The sequence below is a fragment of the Daphnia pulicaria genome, chromosome 1, assembly GCF_021234035.1.
Source record: "Daphnia pulicaria isolate SC F1-1A chromosome 1, SC_F0-13Bv2, whole genome shotgun sequence".
In the NCBI taxonomy this organism is placed as follows: Eukaryota; Metazoa; Arthropoda; class Branchiopoda; order Diplostraca; family Daphniidae; genus Daphnia; species Daphnia pulicaria.
This window is the reverse complement of record NC_060913.1, coordinates 25496072-25512029: the sequence shown is the minus strand read 5'-3', so window position 1 is coordinate 25512029 and position 15958 is coordinate 25496072. Positions and strand designations below refer to the sequence as shown.

Sequence of the window (15958 nt, the reverse complement as noted above, 5' to 3'; positions counted from 1 at the left end):
TAAAAAGCCTCGCCACGTAACAAGAAATTTGAATCAGATTCACACAGCACTATGGGCAATAAATGACAAGGCGGCGGTGGTGTTATGGTTAGCGCTCCGTCATCGCATGTTCAAAGTCCGTGGTTCGATTCCCGCCACCATCTACCATATCTACGGTTGTTCCAACATACCTCCTCGGGCTGTTGGGGCCTTGTGGCACGGGAGTTACTCACAATGTAACCTATTCCTAGCCAGATCGTAGTAGATTAGTCTTCACCTTAATTGTGATGAGGACGGTGCCATATTCCATGATTCTGTCGAGCTCCTAGTGGGCGAGGATGGCGTGAGGAGACCATGGTTCCGACATTTTTAACCATTAATTCTTATGTCTTTGACGCAATTCGCAAAGATCACGAACGAAACCTTTGCCAGTCGATTCGGTACCGCATTTCGCATACGTAATAACCGTTATGTCAGATGAAAAGTTTATTCACAAGCCATAAATAATAATTCATTTAACCACCCCCGCATTTTCGCACCGCTTCGTCTAGCTAACTTGACTTATGGCGGTCATCTGAATTTAAAAGTAATAAATCTTCATGGCGTCAGTATTTATTTAGATTTCCTGCTGTGGCAATAAAACATGTGCAAACGAAATATTTAATTGCTACAGTTTTTTCAAATGACGTTAAGTTACCGATTCCTTATTTACTATTATAATTTTATTTATTTATTTGTGGGGTGTTTGAATTACAGTAAGCTTGGAAATTTCGCAACAAGTTAATTAGCTTGGCATTTTATGTGAAAGGTGTGTTATAATATCATAGGAAATATCGCATGAAATTAATTTTTGTGTATTTTTATGAGTTGATTGACTGGCATTCCGCAGTAACGATCAACAACAAAAATGATTAAAATATAGTCAAATGATTTTTTGGCTCAAATGAAGTTCCCAATATGCAGACGGCAAACTAAATTAAATTGTCTTGTGAACTGAAGAACAACATTTTACATTTATCTAAAAAAAAATTTGCATTTGAAACAATTCCGTAATGGAAGCTACAGGCCAACAGCAGCTCGTACAGCCCTGCAACTCGTATCAGTGCAAGAACAATACAAAAATAGTAATTTTGTATTTAGGTCCCTTAAAGAAATGTAATAATAAAAAGAAATACGTTATTTTATTTTATTTAGCATCAGATATAATTTTCAAATCACCTATATTGTTAATTGATGTGTGAAAATTGTATTTAGATTGTTTATTGACTTGGGTAGTCCAAGCTAAATTGTGTTTAGGGATAAACGAAAGACTTCGTTGTCACCACTGTATAGTTGCCTAGTGCCGTTTCTTTCTGAGTCGTCTTTTCTTTCCATCGTCGATTTTCTTTGCTACAACATGGCGGATCAGGTATAACGCTACGGATATTTCCTTATTTTTCTTATTAATCTTATTACATGTGACAAGTTTAATTCGTTAAAAAATTTACCCATCGACGCTGATCAAGTTATTTTGGATATCGAGTCGATTTGCTTTATCGGGGAACTGTCTAGTTTGTTGAGCTACCGGCCTCCCAGGCCACATGGTTTTTGCAAGCTTTCATCAATATGTGTTACATGGGAGTGAAATTTTAAAGTTGTTTTTCAACTAGGGAACTTTCTAACCAGAAACACTTTTATGGCGTTTTTTAATAGTTAAGTAGAATGGTTGTATCCCCTGGGAGTTGAAATGTCAAAATTTTGTTAGTGAAAGTGTCATCAATTTTGGTTTGTTCCTGTAAAATTAGGGAGAACGTTCGTTTCAGCGTCAGCCTACCATTTTCCTTAACCGGAAAAATGCTACTAACAAAAAGAATAAGATTGAACGCTATACCAGAGCAGTTGGTTTGGGGTTCAAGACTCCCAGAGAGGTAAAAGCAACAGCAGTATATGGAATTGCAACCCATTTGCACATATATGCCTGCTGCCTGCTTTGTACGGGGTAGTTTTAAGTACGTCTTGTGTGTTATTTTGTGAATGCCTTGAATTGCATGAAACGTTTTGATTGAATGCTTGTTTCCCTTTGCACCCGATCTTTGTAGAACGAGAAGTCCTTCCAGAAGCAACCCACTGTCTTCTTGAACAAGAAGAGTGGTAAGAAACAGAAAAATCTGAGGTACCATAGGAATGTTGGTCTTGGATTCAAAACTCCCCGTGAGGTAAAGTTGTCAATGCACTTGTAGTTCAGTTTGATTTGCATCTGTTGCATGTTTATACTCATCTTGTTTTGGAACATTTTATTGATCTTTTATTTATCGCAGGCTATTGAGGGTACCTACATTGACAAGAAGTGCCCATTCACTGGTGATGTTTCCATTCGTGGTCGAATTCTTACTGGTGTTGTCCAGAAGATGAAGATGCAGAGGACTATTGTCATCCGCCGTGATTACCTTCACTATATCAAGAAGTACAACCGTTTTGAGAAGAGACATCGTAACATGTCGGTCCACTGTTCTCCCTGCTTCAGGTAAAACGATTCAATTTTATCAAATTTTGTATTGTTTCTTATTGAATTCTTTTCCTTTTCAGGGACGTTGCTCTCAATGACGTTGTTACCATTGGCGAGTGCCGGCCGTTGGCAAAGACAGTTCGTTTCAACGTTCTGAAGGTCAACAAAGCTGCTGGAGCTAAGAAATCCTTTAAGAAGTTTTAGATCATTGTCTTCTCTAAAGAGATTTCCAATACAGAAAAAAAAAAACTCAATGGCTATTTATTGCTTAGATTAGATGGCCCTAACTATTGTTTAAAGAAGAGGCAAGTTCTAATTTAACTTTTTTTTTTCTTGTATAGAATTTGAAATGGATATCGTCGTAAATTTAGCAATAACACAAATTGGGAAGGTAATGGTCTATTTTTAGTTCACTTTTCACAAAGAAAGCGAAGCTAGTTCGGGAGCAGAGTCTTTACTTGTTAGCGAGTTATTTTTATTATTGCAAGAGTTGTTGTAACTTAGCAATTTGTTGCGTGTCTTATTGTATTAAGAGAAAAATTATTTCCTGCAGATAATTACTGAATAGGTAGAGTGCTAGACGAATGTGGATGGAATGGGATTTAACCTTACCCGCACAATAGAATTAAATTTTGACATGGAAGTGATCAAGTAAATTATGATTGTGTTGTTTCATTTTAAAAAGGGGATTACAGTTCATTTATTTTAAAATCTCTACGATAGGAATTCCATCCCAACGAACATTTTTTATCTTCCATCTGATGGGATGACGCTTTTTTCATAAACTGGGTAGTCTAGTCGCGAGTGTTCTTTTAGACGTCATTCATTTCTCAAGTAAACTTTTTATTATCCGCGAATTGATATGAAGTTGAAGAATGATGACAGGTTGGAAGTTGGAACGTAGTATTAACAATTTTTGTAGGGTGTAATTAGGATAAGAATAAATTTGAGTTGTTAAATAAGAAAACTATAGAAGCAAGCAAAAGATGTTTCGTAGTGGCTTTTAACTTGTGCAAACTCCTATAAGAGCCATTCAGCCATAGCATTCTATGGCTTGCCCCTTTGTTGTTGTGTTGCACAAGCACACTGAGTAAAGTTAGCATTACTGATTAGGCGGTTACGGTTAACGGATCCATGGATGTAGATCGTACTGTAGGTTGCAGTGAAATGTGTTGTTGCTTTATCCATTCAATCAAACTCATGTTTAATTTAGATTATTTATATCTCGATTGAATTATTTAATCGATTTCGTCGCATCGCATCAAGAAGAGACTTCGCCCGTATTATCGTCTGCTCTCACATGTTTTCCGGACTTTGTTTTGAATTTTAGATTGGGTGAAATTCACAGTAATAAGCAACAAGGCAGTTACAGTGGGATGGAAAAGAAAAGATAGTGTTTTGTTTATTCAGTGGAAAAGACTTCCTTCTTATTTCAGGTAATTCATTTTTACCACAGCAGTTAATTAAAGATTGGCTTACAGCCTTACACATCAATGGCAAGTGCCTTTTTTGGTCTATCTTGACATTTTAGAAATGTTTTATTAAATTGTGGTTGAATACTGAGTGCATTCTGCAAGTCTTATTAAGACCTGAATAATGTTTTTACCTTGGCTATTATTTTATCAAAAAATGTCTTTGTTGTAGCCCATTTTTCTCATTCTCGTTCTCAAATTGAACCAGTGCATATGGCTGTGGCCACTTGTAGCTTATTCAGTTATTGTGTGCCTGTGGGAAATCTTAAAGTCACAAAGACTGATTGATGTTTACGGTCAGCCTTTTAGTTTCCTTTCGTTAGAAATAAAGGGATAGATGAGAATGGTAGAAAGAAGGGATGTTAGTTTAGCTTGAGTCTTGACAGTAAGAAACGATCAAGACGAAATAAGTTGAAAAGACGGGGATATAAGAGGAGCTCGTTTAGGTCTGTCCATATTTGTATTCTGGAAGCAATTGAGAATGTTTACATACTCCAAAGCTGATAACAGTATGTCAGCAGTGCAGATGAATGCTATAGAATATCACATTTGCCCATCCTTTAGTCTAAACGCACTCGTATGAAAAATCCCTCATCATTTTCTTGTGTCTTCCAATCTTCGTTTTGAATTCGAAATCTGCAATTAAGTTAGGACAATTCATATTACTTAGGTATTCCCATGTATTATCTAATTGTCGTAGCCTCACGCTCACCATCATTTTTTGGGTCTTTCCTCAAGATAATTCATCGCAGAATCGTTTAAATCATTAATGATTTAATTAATGATTTAAAGACACTACTACTTTTATCGAGAAAATTCATTCACTTGAAATTCACCTTCCTCTTCTTTCAGATCGATTAAAAGTGGGTTGCATAAAAGATTTAATTAGGGTGGCATCCAATACATTTCCGTCTCCGTCTTTGATGACTGTGATTTATAATTGAAATCCGGAACTTATTAGCTAATAGCTACGTATAAAGAATAACGTTCCGTAAACTCCGTATTCTTTTTAAAATTAATATTGCGTAATTGCGTTCTGCACGTTACTGTTGTCTTAACTCTTGAGCGCCGTGTCCATGAGATCTGATCAAAATTTTATACTGTGAGACGAGAAGATTTTTTAAAATTTAATTACGTACGAACGGTTATTTATTTTTGTTTCAAAGGTGATTTGCGACAGAAAAGGCTACACACTCCCGGGCATTCATTTGACTTTCGCTACTTGAACCGTTTATCTAAAGAGTGCGACATTTACGAAATATTTCCTCGTCCTCTACGGATTGCACAACTTCCCCATTTCTAGTCCTGGGCTATGAGGGTTAGCATAAAGAATTTTTTTTCGAACACTAAAAATGATATTAAGCCAGTGCAGTGTATTAAAATTCGATAGATAAAGATCAATTGTACGAATTGACTTTGGACTTTGGACAGTCACTTAATTCATAGATAACAATTTGCCTAGGATGCTCATCTAGTTTCACCAGTATCCGTTTTGAAATCTTCATTCAAACTGATATCAATGCCTTTGTTGTAACCTAATTTTTTTGTTGAAACAGTTACTGTAACTATGCCGTTGTTACCGGGCCATTGCGTATTCTGTAGCGTCTGTAGCTGAGGGTGTCCGTAGGGGCGTCTGTTGGGGCGTCCGTAGGGGCGTCCGTAGGGGCGTCTGTTGCATCTGTAGGAGCTTCCGTCGGGGCGTCTGTAGTGGCGTCCGTAGGAGCGTCTGTAGGAGCGTCCGTTGGGGCGTCGGTTGGGGCATCGGTTGGGGCGTCTGTAGGAGTGTCCGTCGGGGCGTCGGTTGGGGCGTCCGTAGGGGCGTCGGTAGGAGCGTCCGTAGGGGCGTCTGTTGGGGTGACTGTGCTAGTCGTCTTGATTGTAGTGGTTCCCGTGCTACCATTCGATTCGCATATAAATAGAATATAGGTGGAAGATGGGTTGTTTACATTGAACCACAATCCCCTTTCGAAGTTGTAATTCACGTAGGCAGAACTTCCAGGTTGGCTGTTATTTGGATACCCCGGGTACCAGTTGGTGTAAGTCATTGGCTCGTATGGTTCCGTAGTGGCCCATTCCCACCTGTTATTACCTTCTTGTGAATATCTTCCAGAAGTCCAGTAAAAGTCGTTATTCAGTTCTGTTTATTGAAGGGAAAAACTTTAATTACTGGAAAATTCTATCTAGATAAGGGAAACAGAATTGAGCTGGCATTTTAGTTCTCACCTGGATTAGTGACTCCTTTTATGTGATCGGAGATGATCTGGTCCTCTTGTTGAGTATCAAGACTGGCAAGTGTCATGCCTTCTCCTCTGCAGTATGTATTCGCACTGTTCCAGTTAACGCGGTTCGGAAAAGTCTTTCCCCAGAAATGAACATTAGAGATTATGCAGCCAATAGTAAAGTTGACAATAGACTTACGGTATCGGTTGAGAAGCAGTAACATTTCCCTCCCAGTGTCCAACAGGGAATGGCAATACTGGGGCAATCGGCTTTTAATAAAAATAAAACGTTAATTTCTTTAGCTCAGCATAAGGAATTAGGAGTGATACTTTAGGCTTGTATCGGTGCATAGACCTCTGGTTTCCTAATTATTAATTTGGTTACCTTTTGTTTCAGCATTTCTCGTTCTGGGCATTGGGCTGGCCCAGCAGACGGCAATGGTGATAACCACCAAGAATGACTTGAGAGAAAATAAAACGTTCATTCTTGCGTGAAAGCAATTAGGGGAGACTGGAGTAAAACGGGACACCGGGTCAAAAGGGACAGTGGGGGGAAAAATAGTAGATGTTAATAAAACTGTAAAAATTTTTAGTATGTTATGTAAATCTGTATAATCTAATTTGGCATGAAATTTGGTTGGTTTTTGTCAATAACTGCATGAGTTATTGACAAAACAAAAAAAACGGTTTTTTTTTAGAAATTTTTGTCTCCGCCATTTTATGTTTGAAGAAACAAATAAACGCTAATGGCATGTAAATTTAATATGGAAATGAAGCTGATTCATTTCTTGATCGTTTAAAACAGAAATTATAATTTTAGATCGATTAGTTTAGACAGTATGAACTTTAAAAAAAAAGTGTCTAAACCGGGAAATCGGGACAGCTGTTTTTGGCTAATTTGGGACAGTTACCGACCAATCAGCGTACAGCATTTTTAAGAGGCTCGATTTCGTTACCTAGCAACGCAGGATGTCCTACTGCTCCATAAGGGTTTTTGTATTTATAAGAAAAAAGGTTCATTAACACAATAATCAATTTGAAACATTTATAAACTCAAAGAGTATATGCAGTGGAACACTTTTTCAATTTTTTTCAATTTTATTGATGAATTTTAAGGCGAAAACGGAGGACGTCCCTCATCACCCACCCCAGTGTCCTCAATTACCCCCCAAAATAGGCCCCTCCCACAAATCTGAGGAAACTTTAAAGGTATTTTATGGGGAAATGGTTCATTATTAAATTATATAAAAAATATGGGGGGTTCATTACAATATGGAATACATAAAAACAAAATTTTAAAGAAATTCAATAATTAGTTTGGGAGATATAGGGGGGAAACAAAAACCGTCCCGTTTTACTCCAGTCTCCCCTACAACAATGTACTGCACTCGAAACTCTACTCGGGGTGGAATTTATAGAATGAAAATTGGGTTAGATATCTCCATCTCGCCAGTTTCATGGATGTTCAAGGTCTAATTTTTGCCTCCGACACTTTGTTTGCTATTGGATGACACCATGCAAAGATCTTACCCTCATAATCAGTAAAACAGCTGACGTTCATACCGTCCTATCATTAGTAAATATGGGAATTTACAACTAGCCTAAGAATTATTTACAACAATTCTTATCGTCGTTGTTCTTTATATGTTTTACATTTTATTTTGCCGGTTTTCTGAAGTTTGTTTTAATATTCATTGAAAATTGAATGCAATTTGAGCAATAATTCATTAACTAAGTTTTGTTTCATTATCTAGATTTAGATGTCCTTGTTTGATCGAAGTCAACAAAGTCCGAACGTCTTCTCTTCCGACCTGATCAAAGAGGAGTCACGAGTCAGCTGATGGCGAAACAGACGTATGTTATCATTTCATATTCCACATTCATAAGTTTTTGTTTTAAATAAGCTGGATAAAGACTCGTGACCAATCTCTCTGGTAGTGGATTAAAGGAATTCCCCTTTTTCAGTAGTCACGACTTTTTTTTTACCAGTGACGCGCGTTTAAATTAGACTATAAAAAAGTTTGACGTCATTTTTCGATAACGGCGATTGCAATAGATTTTTTTTTTGTGATGAAAGAAACGAATGCTCGGCTTGACAAGAGCTGCCGGTTTTATGGACATGTTGTTTGCGAGCCGATATTTTTAAAAGTTGACTAGGCACGAATTTGAATCCCGTATGGAAATTTTTTCGTTCCCAGTGACGTTGTTTACCGTATGTTGAGATAAGAAGTCAATTTCCACAGAAACTGAGAACTAGCCATTAAATGAGATTAAATTGTCGTTCCTGTTCGATCGAAACGCTATACGGTAGTGCAGGCGTTTCATTGCTTATTTTTATTAAGAGGCTGCAACAAGACAAACGGAAGAATAACTGAAACTAGCATGTCGTCAACACTCATCAAAAAGTCATATTTTGTATGTGTTTGGTTAATAATGATGTAGAATATATCGTAAAAGTAAATCATTTGGCCACTATATTTCCGACATAGGCTGCCGATTTTCAAAAGCAAAAACAATTTTGTTGTTAATTGTCATAGACAAACCGGACACACTTTGCGAATTCTTCAGACTTTAATTTGATTGATCGTGCCGTTATCTGAAATTTAGTTATTTAACGTTGATTTAAAAAACCAAAACGAATTTTCGTGCAGATGTCGTCCACAGTATGTCTCACAATGTTTGTGGGATCCCCTTTGTTCAAAAATAGTTTTCTCGCCCTTACAATTTTTAAACCTCCAGTGAGAACATTTCGTTCCAATTTCCCCGGTATTTTCCTTAAGATTTGTACGGTAGCCTACGAGTTGGTATGAGTACGGTATTCAACATTACCCGATCGCTTTTAATTTTAAATATTTACTGTTCAATGAGATCAACATTTCCCGAAATGAGAACTTCTTTAACTTTTAATTCTGTATCAGACCAACTTTGGGATCTTCGTTTCTTTTACCCTTTCTTCTTTTTGAAAGCTCAGATACTTCCGTTTAGAATTCTTTCAAAAAACATAGGAATTTTGGCCCAGTTTGAATTCGTTTGTTAAACCCTTATCTGTTATCGTTGTTGAAACAGAATAGACATAAAAACATAACGACAATGAATAAGACAACAAGCAAATTTTTTTTATTTTATGAATTTTATTGATCTGTACAGTCATGCAATATGACGCTTTGAAAAAAAAGAAAAAAAAATTGAAAAAAATGCAAATTTTCCAAAACTGAAATTCAGCCAATCCTCTTCAAATCCAACCCCAAATTACTCCCCCCCCCTCCAAAGCAAGAATTAAAGCCGACGAAGAGATGTTATTCCTCGCCGTGAGTTCAAGAATGACCTGAGGTCCTGTTGAACTCCCTCGACTTTTTCTTTTCGCTTTAAATCCAGAAGGGACCTGAGATCTTTACCCTCCCCAGCTGTCACGTTCGGTTTGGACCCAATTCCCGTCAATTCCACGATCCGGCCGCGGTCGGACGAGTTCACGACCAATAAGTTCTTCAAACGGTTTCCGCGATCGGGTTGACGGGTCTGGTGTCCTTTACCGATTTTGCCAGTTGGTAAGGTCTTGAATCGGTTGGTGTTCCGGACGGACAGGTGCTGATTCGGTTCGGGATTAGTAGCGATGCGACGTTGGCGATTGTTCGATTTGTCTCGTGGCAGGTTACGCCCAATCTCCTCGACGTCTTCATCAACTTCCATTCCGTTACCTTTCAAGAGGGGACTGACACCTTCGTCCATTTTCGGGAGTTTGTTGGATCTTTCGAGACGAATCTTCTCTCCAACATTACGCAGCCCAACAACATTTAACTCGGATGGTTTGGGCAAACGAATTCGTTTGGGTCTGCGGTGTCGAATATCTTCATCCTCGTACTCACAGGTGCGCTTTCGCTTCTCAGACAAAGAAAGACATTTAAAGAGAAAACAGAGATCTGCCATTTTCAAATTTTAGTTTTGCAAACTGAAATTACTTTGTTTGAAACGGGCTTTCCTTTTATATGCCATGGCACTGCAGCCGTTGTTCGCAAAATGAATTTCCTCTCATTTTTCAAGTTTTATTAATTACATTTAAATTCCGAGCATTTATTATCATGGTATAATCAAAGGAAATATTATTTCAAACATATTTCAATTATTTTCAAGTAATTACACTGTTAAGATAATAATATTAAATGAAATTGTTTATTCAGCTTTTAAAAGCGCTAATGCAAGCCTAAACTACAGTTCTCTTCTTCCCCAGTTGGAGTCTCTGTAGTCTGCAGGCATATTCGGCCAGCAGACGAATCTAGGGCGTGTCCTTTTAATTTAATAAATGGCGAACATGTTTTGTTTTGCAATTTTAACCGCCTCTCAGACTCTTGTAACACGATTTCTGATCTGAAAAAGATTCATCAGGATGGTAATGAAGTTATTGTGTTAGTACTAGTCGATATGTTGATGTTTAATTTTACGAATTAACTAAAATTTTACATAGTAACAAACAGAAAAGATTCCAGTAGCATGCTGTAGTGAGGCAAAATGGATTGGATTTTTGGAGACATTGTTTGTAAGGTTGTTTGTTTTGATGTCCTCAATTTCAAGGTAGTAAATAGCATTTTGGGAAACCAATAGCAGCACTACTATGGAGTGCTGGTATTGTTACTGAAGCAACACCAAATACCTTCTAGCTCATTGTTTCTAAAATTTGATGAAAAATTTAGGAAATGGCTGAAGCTAAAGAAGCTCGAGTTTAACAGCCGATTAAGTTTTATGGAGGATGAATCCACCGTCTTGTATACCGAAATACCGTTTGAAATCTGCATAAGTCAAGTTAAAAAAATTTACTTATTCAAAAATCGTGTAGAATTTCGCATCTACTGGTGCAAATCGCCATTCGGTTTGATTGTTTATTTTTGGGTTTGTATCGATGCAGAGAACTCCGGTTTCATAACGAAATGGTTACCTTTTACTAGCCTAACAATTGTTAAGAACAATTCATCTTATCGTCGTTGTTTTTTATATGTTTTACATTTATTTCAACGACATGTCTTCTTCTGAAGTTTTTTTATTTGTTTTCTTTTCCAATTAGTTTTTGCAATTATTGGAGCAATAATTCAATAACTAATTTTGTTTCATTTTCTTTTTAGGTGTCCTTGTTTGGTCGAAGTGTAGTGGCAACAACGTCCGAATGTCTCCTCTTCCGGCCTCATCAAAGAGGAGTCAGCTGATGGCGAAACAGACGTATGTTATTTCCCACATTCATAAGTTTTTGTTAATAAGTACATTAGTACAAGCTGGATAAGGACTTGTGACCAATCTCTCTGGTAGTGGATTAAAGGAATTTCCCTTTTTACAGTAGTCATGTCTTTTTTTGACAAAGGACGCGCGTTTAAATTAGACTAAAAAAAGTTTGATGTCATTTTTCGATAACGACGATTGCAATGGATTTATTTTGTGATGAAAGAAACGGATGCTTGGCTTGACAAAAGCTGCCGGTTTTATGGACATCTTGTTTGCGAGCCGATAGTTTTTAAAGTTGACTATGCACGATTTGAATCCCAGAGAGAAACTGTTTCGTTCCCAGTGACGTTGTTTTTCCGTCTTGAGATAATAAACCAATTCCACAGAAACTTAGAACTAGCCATTAAATGAGATTAACTTGTAGTTCGTGTTCGATCGTAACTGACATTTTTCGAAAACATGTAGTCCCGTTGTCCGTTAAAAACACGAAAATTAAGTTTACGGTTCAAAAAGGTTAATAATGAAAAACACGTTGGTTATATTTTTGATCGACATTTTATTGATATGATAATGAAATGATTTCGGCAAGAAAAAATTACTTGGCTGTAGCTGTCACGTCGCATGTCAGTCAACTTCCATCCGTTCTGTAATTGTTCCCTTATTCCTTCTTGCATATCTTCTTCTATGGTCCTTAACAGTGGCGTCGTAGAATGATTTGATAATCAGTTGACATGCGGGAATATCAGGGAATGTCCAGTCAACTTCCATTGCTTCTGCGTTTGACGAATTGCTTTTGGTTTCAATTACGGAACTTGTGGGCCAATAAATTGTTCTGCAGATTTTTCGCATTCTCGCATTCGGTTTCTTCCACGTAGCGACAACTGCGACACGGCGTGATTTGACTCGAGATGATGAGCGAACCTTTTTGCTGGGTCTTTTTGCGGTAATTATCCAAGTTGCATCCCGTTTTCTTTTCAACGAACGTCTACCATTTTGACCGTCGTCATTATCCACTTCCATTTTCGCATCGTCGTCCGAGTCATGGTCGACTTCCATGTCATCTGCGCTAGGAGTTGTTCTTTGAGTTGCAACGGCGAGTTGTTTCATAATGTTTTGGTAAAAGAACACCATTGTCTATAGTTTAAGGTGGGCAGAAGTACTTAATAAATCTAGGTGAATCTCCACTGCATACTTTGATGTTGGAGATGCAGATGCTTTATAGAATCGTGCTGTGGGATGCGCGTTCGCACAGAAAATTTCCTACCATTTTCTCATTTTTTAAGTATTTCTTTTTCTTTTAAACAATTGGAACTAGGAAATAATTGAAGCTTTAATTTTTCCACATGTATTTCAATCACATTTTTGTAGAAATTTAGTTGGCAAATTTTATTACAGGGTTAAAGCGATTCGAGCGTAATTGGTCAGTCAGTATTTTTTAAAAAACGTCCATAGGTGACGATTTCGGCCATCGGGAGGCACAGTTTTGGTCTGGTTTTGTGGTGGAACGGAGCTTGACGAAATTAAATAAATTATGATGTTTTACTTTAATTACTCTAGCTGACTATTTAATTTTTTCTTTCTTTTTTAAAAGGTCATCGCTTCCAGGTGTGTTCAATGGTGTTTAAGTTTGGTGTTGCCGCAGAAGTGATGAACAGTTTGCAGTCTATTTGCTGGTGTTAAATGTGCTTAGATTAAATCAAATTTTTTCTGTCTTGTCTTGTCTTATGGAAACCGCTGCCGTTATCAAAACATCTGTCACGAAAAAAGCAACGCTATAATACTCGAGTGCTCGCACAATGGTCAATGGATCGCTCTTGGGATCGCTAAAACTCCTCTGCTTGTGTGATGAGTCTGATCTGAATGTTACATCCACGGCATTCTTTTTCAGCCTATTGTCTTTCACGTTTCGTTTCAGTTTTACGTGATTTTTAAGCTTTTAGAAACTATAGATTTCAGAATAAATATTGGAAATCTTCTCTTAATTGTTATCGTAGTTATTTTCTTAGCAATGTGATGTAAAGGCAACTCATGTAATAAAAAGGTACCCAAATCTCCCACCAGATGCTGTCAATTAATTCATCAACATCAACAATGGCCGCTTCCATTCACGTTGAATGTTATTGGTGTGTCTTGAAAAGGTTATTTATTTATCTTCATTTATCTCCATTTATCTCCATTGTGAAAAACTACGTGTAAAGTGCTTTAGTTCATCAAAAAGGTAAACATTTATAGTCTTAAATGGTGTACATCCATTAATATTATACTTTTATGTAAATGAGGATTCAGACAATCAGTTCATCATCGTCTGGTGTACAATTCATATCTTACAGTAAATTGTCCAAACGCCGTTTGATGCTGAGCACGTAGGTTTAATTTATACCCTATGGTTTTAAGTAGTATTCTTATCTCCTTTCTGTTTAATCATCATCATTATTTGTTATGATTTAGATTTCCGTGAACAGATTACATTCTTTAGGAATGGATATTGTGCGAGTGAAACTGGGAAGAAACATAAATTGTACTGCAACTCCTCCGGTCCTCCCTTAGTATGAAATGGATCAACGGGCCACAGTTAACAACAACAACAAAGGAATCATTACTTCCCGGATATCGCGAGTCGGCCGCAGGTGTCAATCTCCAACGCAGTTTCTTTATTGAAATTGTGTGGCCCTGGCACAGAGATCCTTGACCCAATGCTAGCCTTTGTGTATGACAGAAGAGTGACTTCCACCAACGTTCTGCCGCATCCTCATCTTCGCGACGTACGCTCATTCAGCTTCGCTGCTACTCGTGATTTTACTCTTACTACTCGTGCTACACAACTTTTCTCTACTTCAATGACGAGTTAAACCACTTCAATGGTCGCTTCCGTCCACCGTGACCCACCTGAAGTCACTCACCACGGAATTATGCCCAGGTACCCAACAATTGACTTATTTTCGTAGGTTAGGTCTAGTTGCGTTAAACTCTGTCTGTGTAATAGTTTCCAAAATCAGGCCCTCCTTAGTTCTTACGCGCAACCGAAGTTTTACTTGGACGTTTCTTTTTTCTAACGCTAGATGGCTTTTTGATAATTTGCAGCTGTCAAAACAGTCAGTTTCAGTTACTTTGCACATCTCTTTAAACATTTATTGGTAGTTATTTTGTTGAAATATTTAGTGATAACTGACGATTACTATTCCAGCAACAAAGCTCACTTGTTAAATTTTCGATAATTGCTTTTTTTTCTACTTCCGGTTTTCTCATTTCTGTCAGTAGTTCAGTAAATATTCATCCGACGCACAAAAGAACCACATATTCGTGATCTTCGTCAAATTTGTGGTAAAGTTCATGTTTTCTTTTGTACGTACGCGTACTTCCGGTTTTGAGAATTTTCCTGAACTACAGTTCAGGAAAATTCTCGATTTTGACCAAATTTTGGATTTCGTTTAATTTACACCTTATCGACCCCAAATTTCACGTAGATCACGAATATTTAGTTTATTTTGATGACAGCTCAATGGTTAAGGCGCTATCGCTTACTTCCGGTATACTTCCGGGAAATTTGCATAAAACTAGCAAGTGAGCTTTGTTCTCTGTGCTAATCTCAAGATTGAATGCTAGGTTTTAGCAAACAAAAATGCGATTTTCAAGTTTTGTGAGTATCTCAAGTCCAATCCTTTAAATAATGAGTCTTTATGCGTGTCTAATAGATGGCGTTTTAATTGTTTGTGTCAGTTATGGGCTTATGGCGGCTTGCTGTCAAAAGTTAAGCTAATATCTTTTCTTCGAAAATTAACAATGTATTTACTGGTAAATTCGAGTGATTTCATCTGTAAATTGTCGGTGATGTGTTCTATTCCGGTTATATGTTGGATAAACTTAATGTATCTCATCAACTTACAGGAGAAAACGTGTTGAAAGGGTCGTGCAGCTTACTGCTGTCGTTCAACCATTTATTTGTTCAAATCATTGTATTCTACTGGATGTGCCATCAAAAGGAAACAGGTAACAACCATTACTAGCTTTATAAATACAGTATTGCTGAAACATATATTCTTCTCATCTTTTATTAGGATTCATCATAATTGTCTGCTGTTTGTATTGGACTTGCTAGATCGCCAATCCCAGCCATGCCTCGATTTTGAGTGTACACTACTACAACTGTTTAATTATTTGTAGATCATAGACGTCAAGCACATTGATAACACAAACTATAAACAAGGTGACTTATTGTTATTTTATTTACAGGTTCTTCATTGCAGGTTTCTAACACATTGGCATGACAGATTTGATGAGAAGTCAAAAGATTTGAAGAAAAAGGACAAGGACCATACAGTCAACAAGGTTCCTTGTTTGCTAACCCGTTGGCTGCTACCCTTCAATCTCCCTGTTTGCCTTACCTGTTTACCTTACACAGGTCCTATTGATCTGAGGTATTACTTTCTGTCGCTTCAACCTTATTTGAATTTTATTTTCATCCAAATAAATGTTCATTCTGCTTTTACAGGGTAACTCTTTCGCTACTGATCACATCAACTGTTGTAAACTCACGAGAGAATGCTGCAATTCAAGACTGATACATTGTGTAGTTGTTAGATAAATGACAAGTGCATATC

At 37.3% G+C, this 15958-nt stretch overlaps 3 protein-coding genes across 5 annotated transcripts; 2 read left to right on the top strand and 1 right to left on the bottom strand.

Moving 5' to 3' along the window:
- The first annotated feature begins 1265 nt into the window (after nt 1-1265).
- LOC124317931 (40S ribosomal protein S11-like) lies at nt 1266-2859 on the top strand. 3 transcript variants are annotated; one of them, XM_046782799.1, is made up of 5 exons: nt 1281-1387; nt 1764-1886; nt 2058-2174; nt 2277-2482; nt 2545-2859. In XM_046782799.1, the coding sequence occupies exons 1-5, from the start codon at nt 1376-1378 to the stop codon at nt 2666-2668; spliced, it is 582 nt and encodes a 193-aa protein (XP_046638755.1). In that variant the 5' UTR covers nt 1281-1375; the 3' UTR covers nt 2669-2859. The 3 variants fall into 3 exon arrangements, with proteins under 3 accessions (XP_046638754.1, XP_046638753.1, XP_046638755.1); XM_046782798.1 differs by lacking the exon at nt 1764-1886 and having other exon boundaries at nt 1266-1387; XM_046782797.1 differs by lacking the exon at nt 2058-2174 and having other exon boundaries at nt 1275-1387.
- A 2430-nt stretch (nt 2860-5289) lies between these two features.
- Nucleotides 5290-6653, bottom strand: LOC124316190 (mucin-5AC-like). Its single transcript, XM_046781992.1, has 4 exons — nt 6541-6653; nt 6355-6425; nt 6160-6292; nt 5290-6073 (listed from the first exon to the last, which is right to left on the bottom strand). The coding sequence occupies exons 1-4, from the start codon at nt 6638-6640 to the stop codon at nt 5502-5504; spliced, it is 876 nt and encodes a 291-aa protein (XP_046637948.1). The 5' UTR covers nt 6641-6653; the 3' UTR covers nt 5290-5501.
- A 1348-nt stretch (nt 6654-8001) lies between these two features.
- LOC124318371 lies at nt 8002-15956 on the top strand. The gene is made up of 6 exons (XM_046782824.1): nt 8002-8009; nt 15246-15347; nt 15416-15431; nt 15462-15489; nt 15591-15775; nt 15850-15956. Exons 2-6 carry the CDS (start codon nt 15326-15328, stop codon nt 15917-15919), a joined length of 321 nt encoding a protein of 106 aa, XP_046638780.1. The 5' UTR covers nt 8002-8009; nt 15246-15325; the 3' UTR covers nt 15920-15956.
- Nucleotides 15957-15958: the final 2 nt, after the last annotated feature.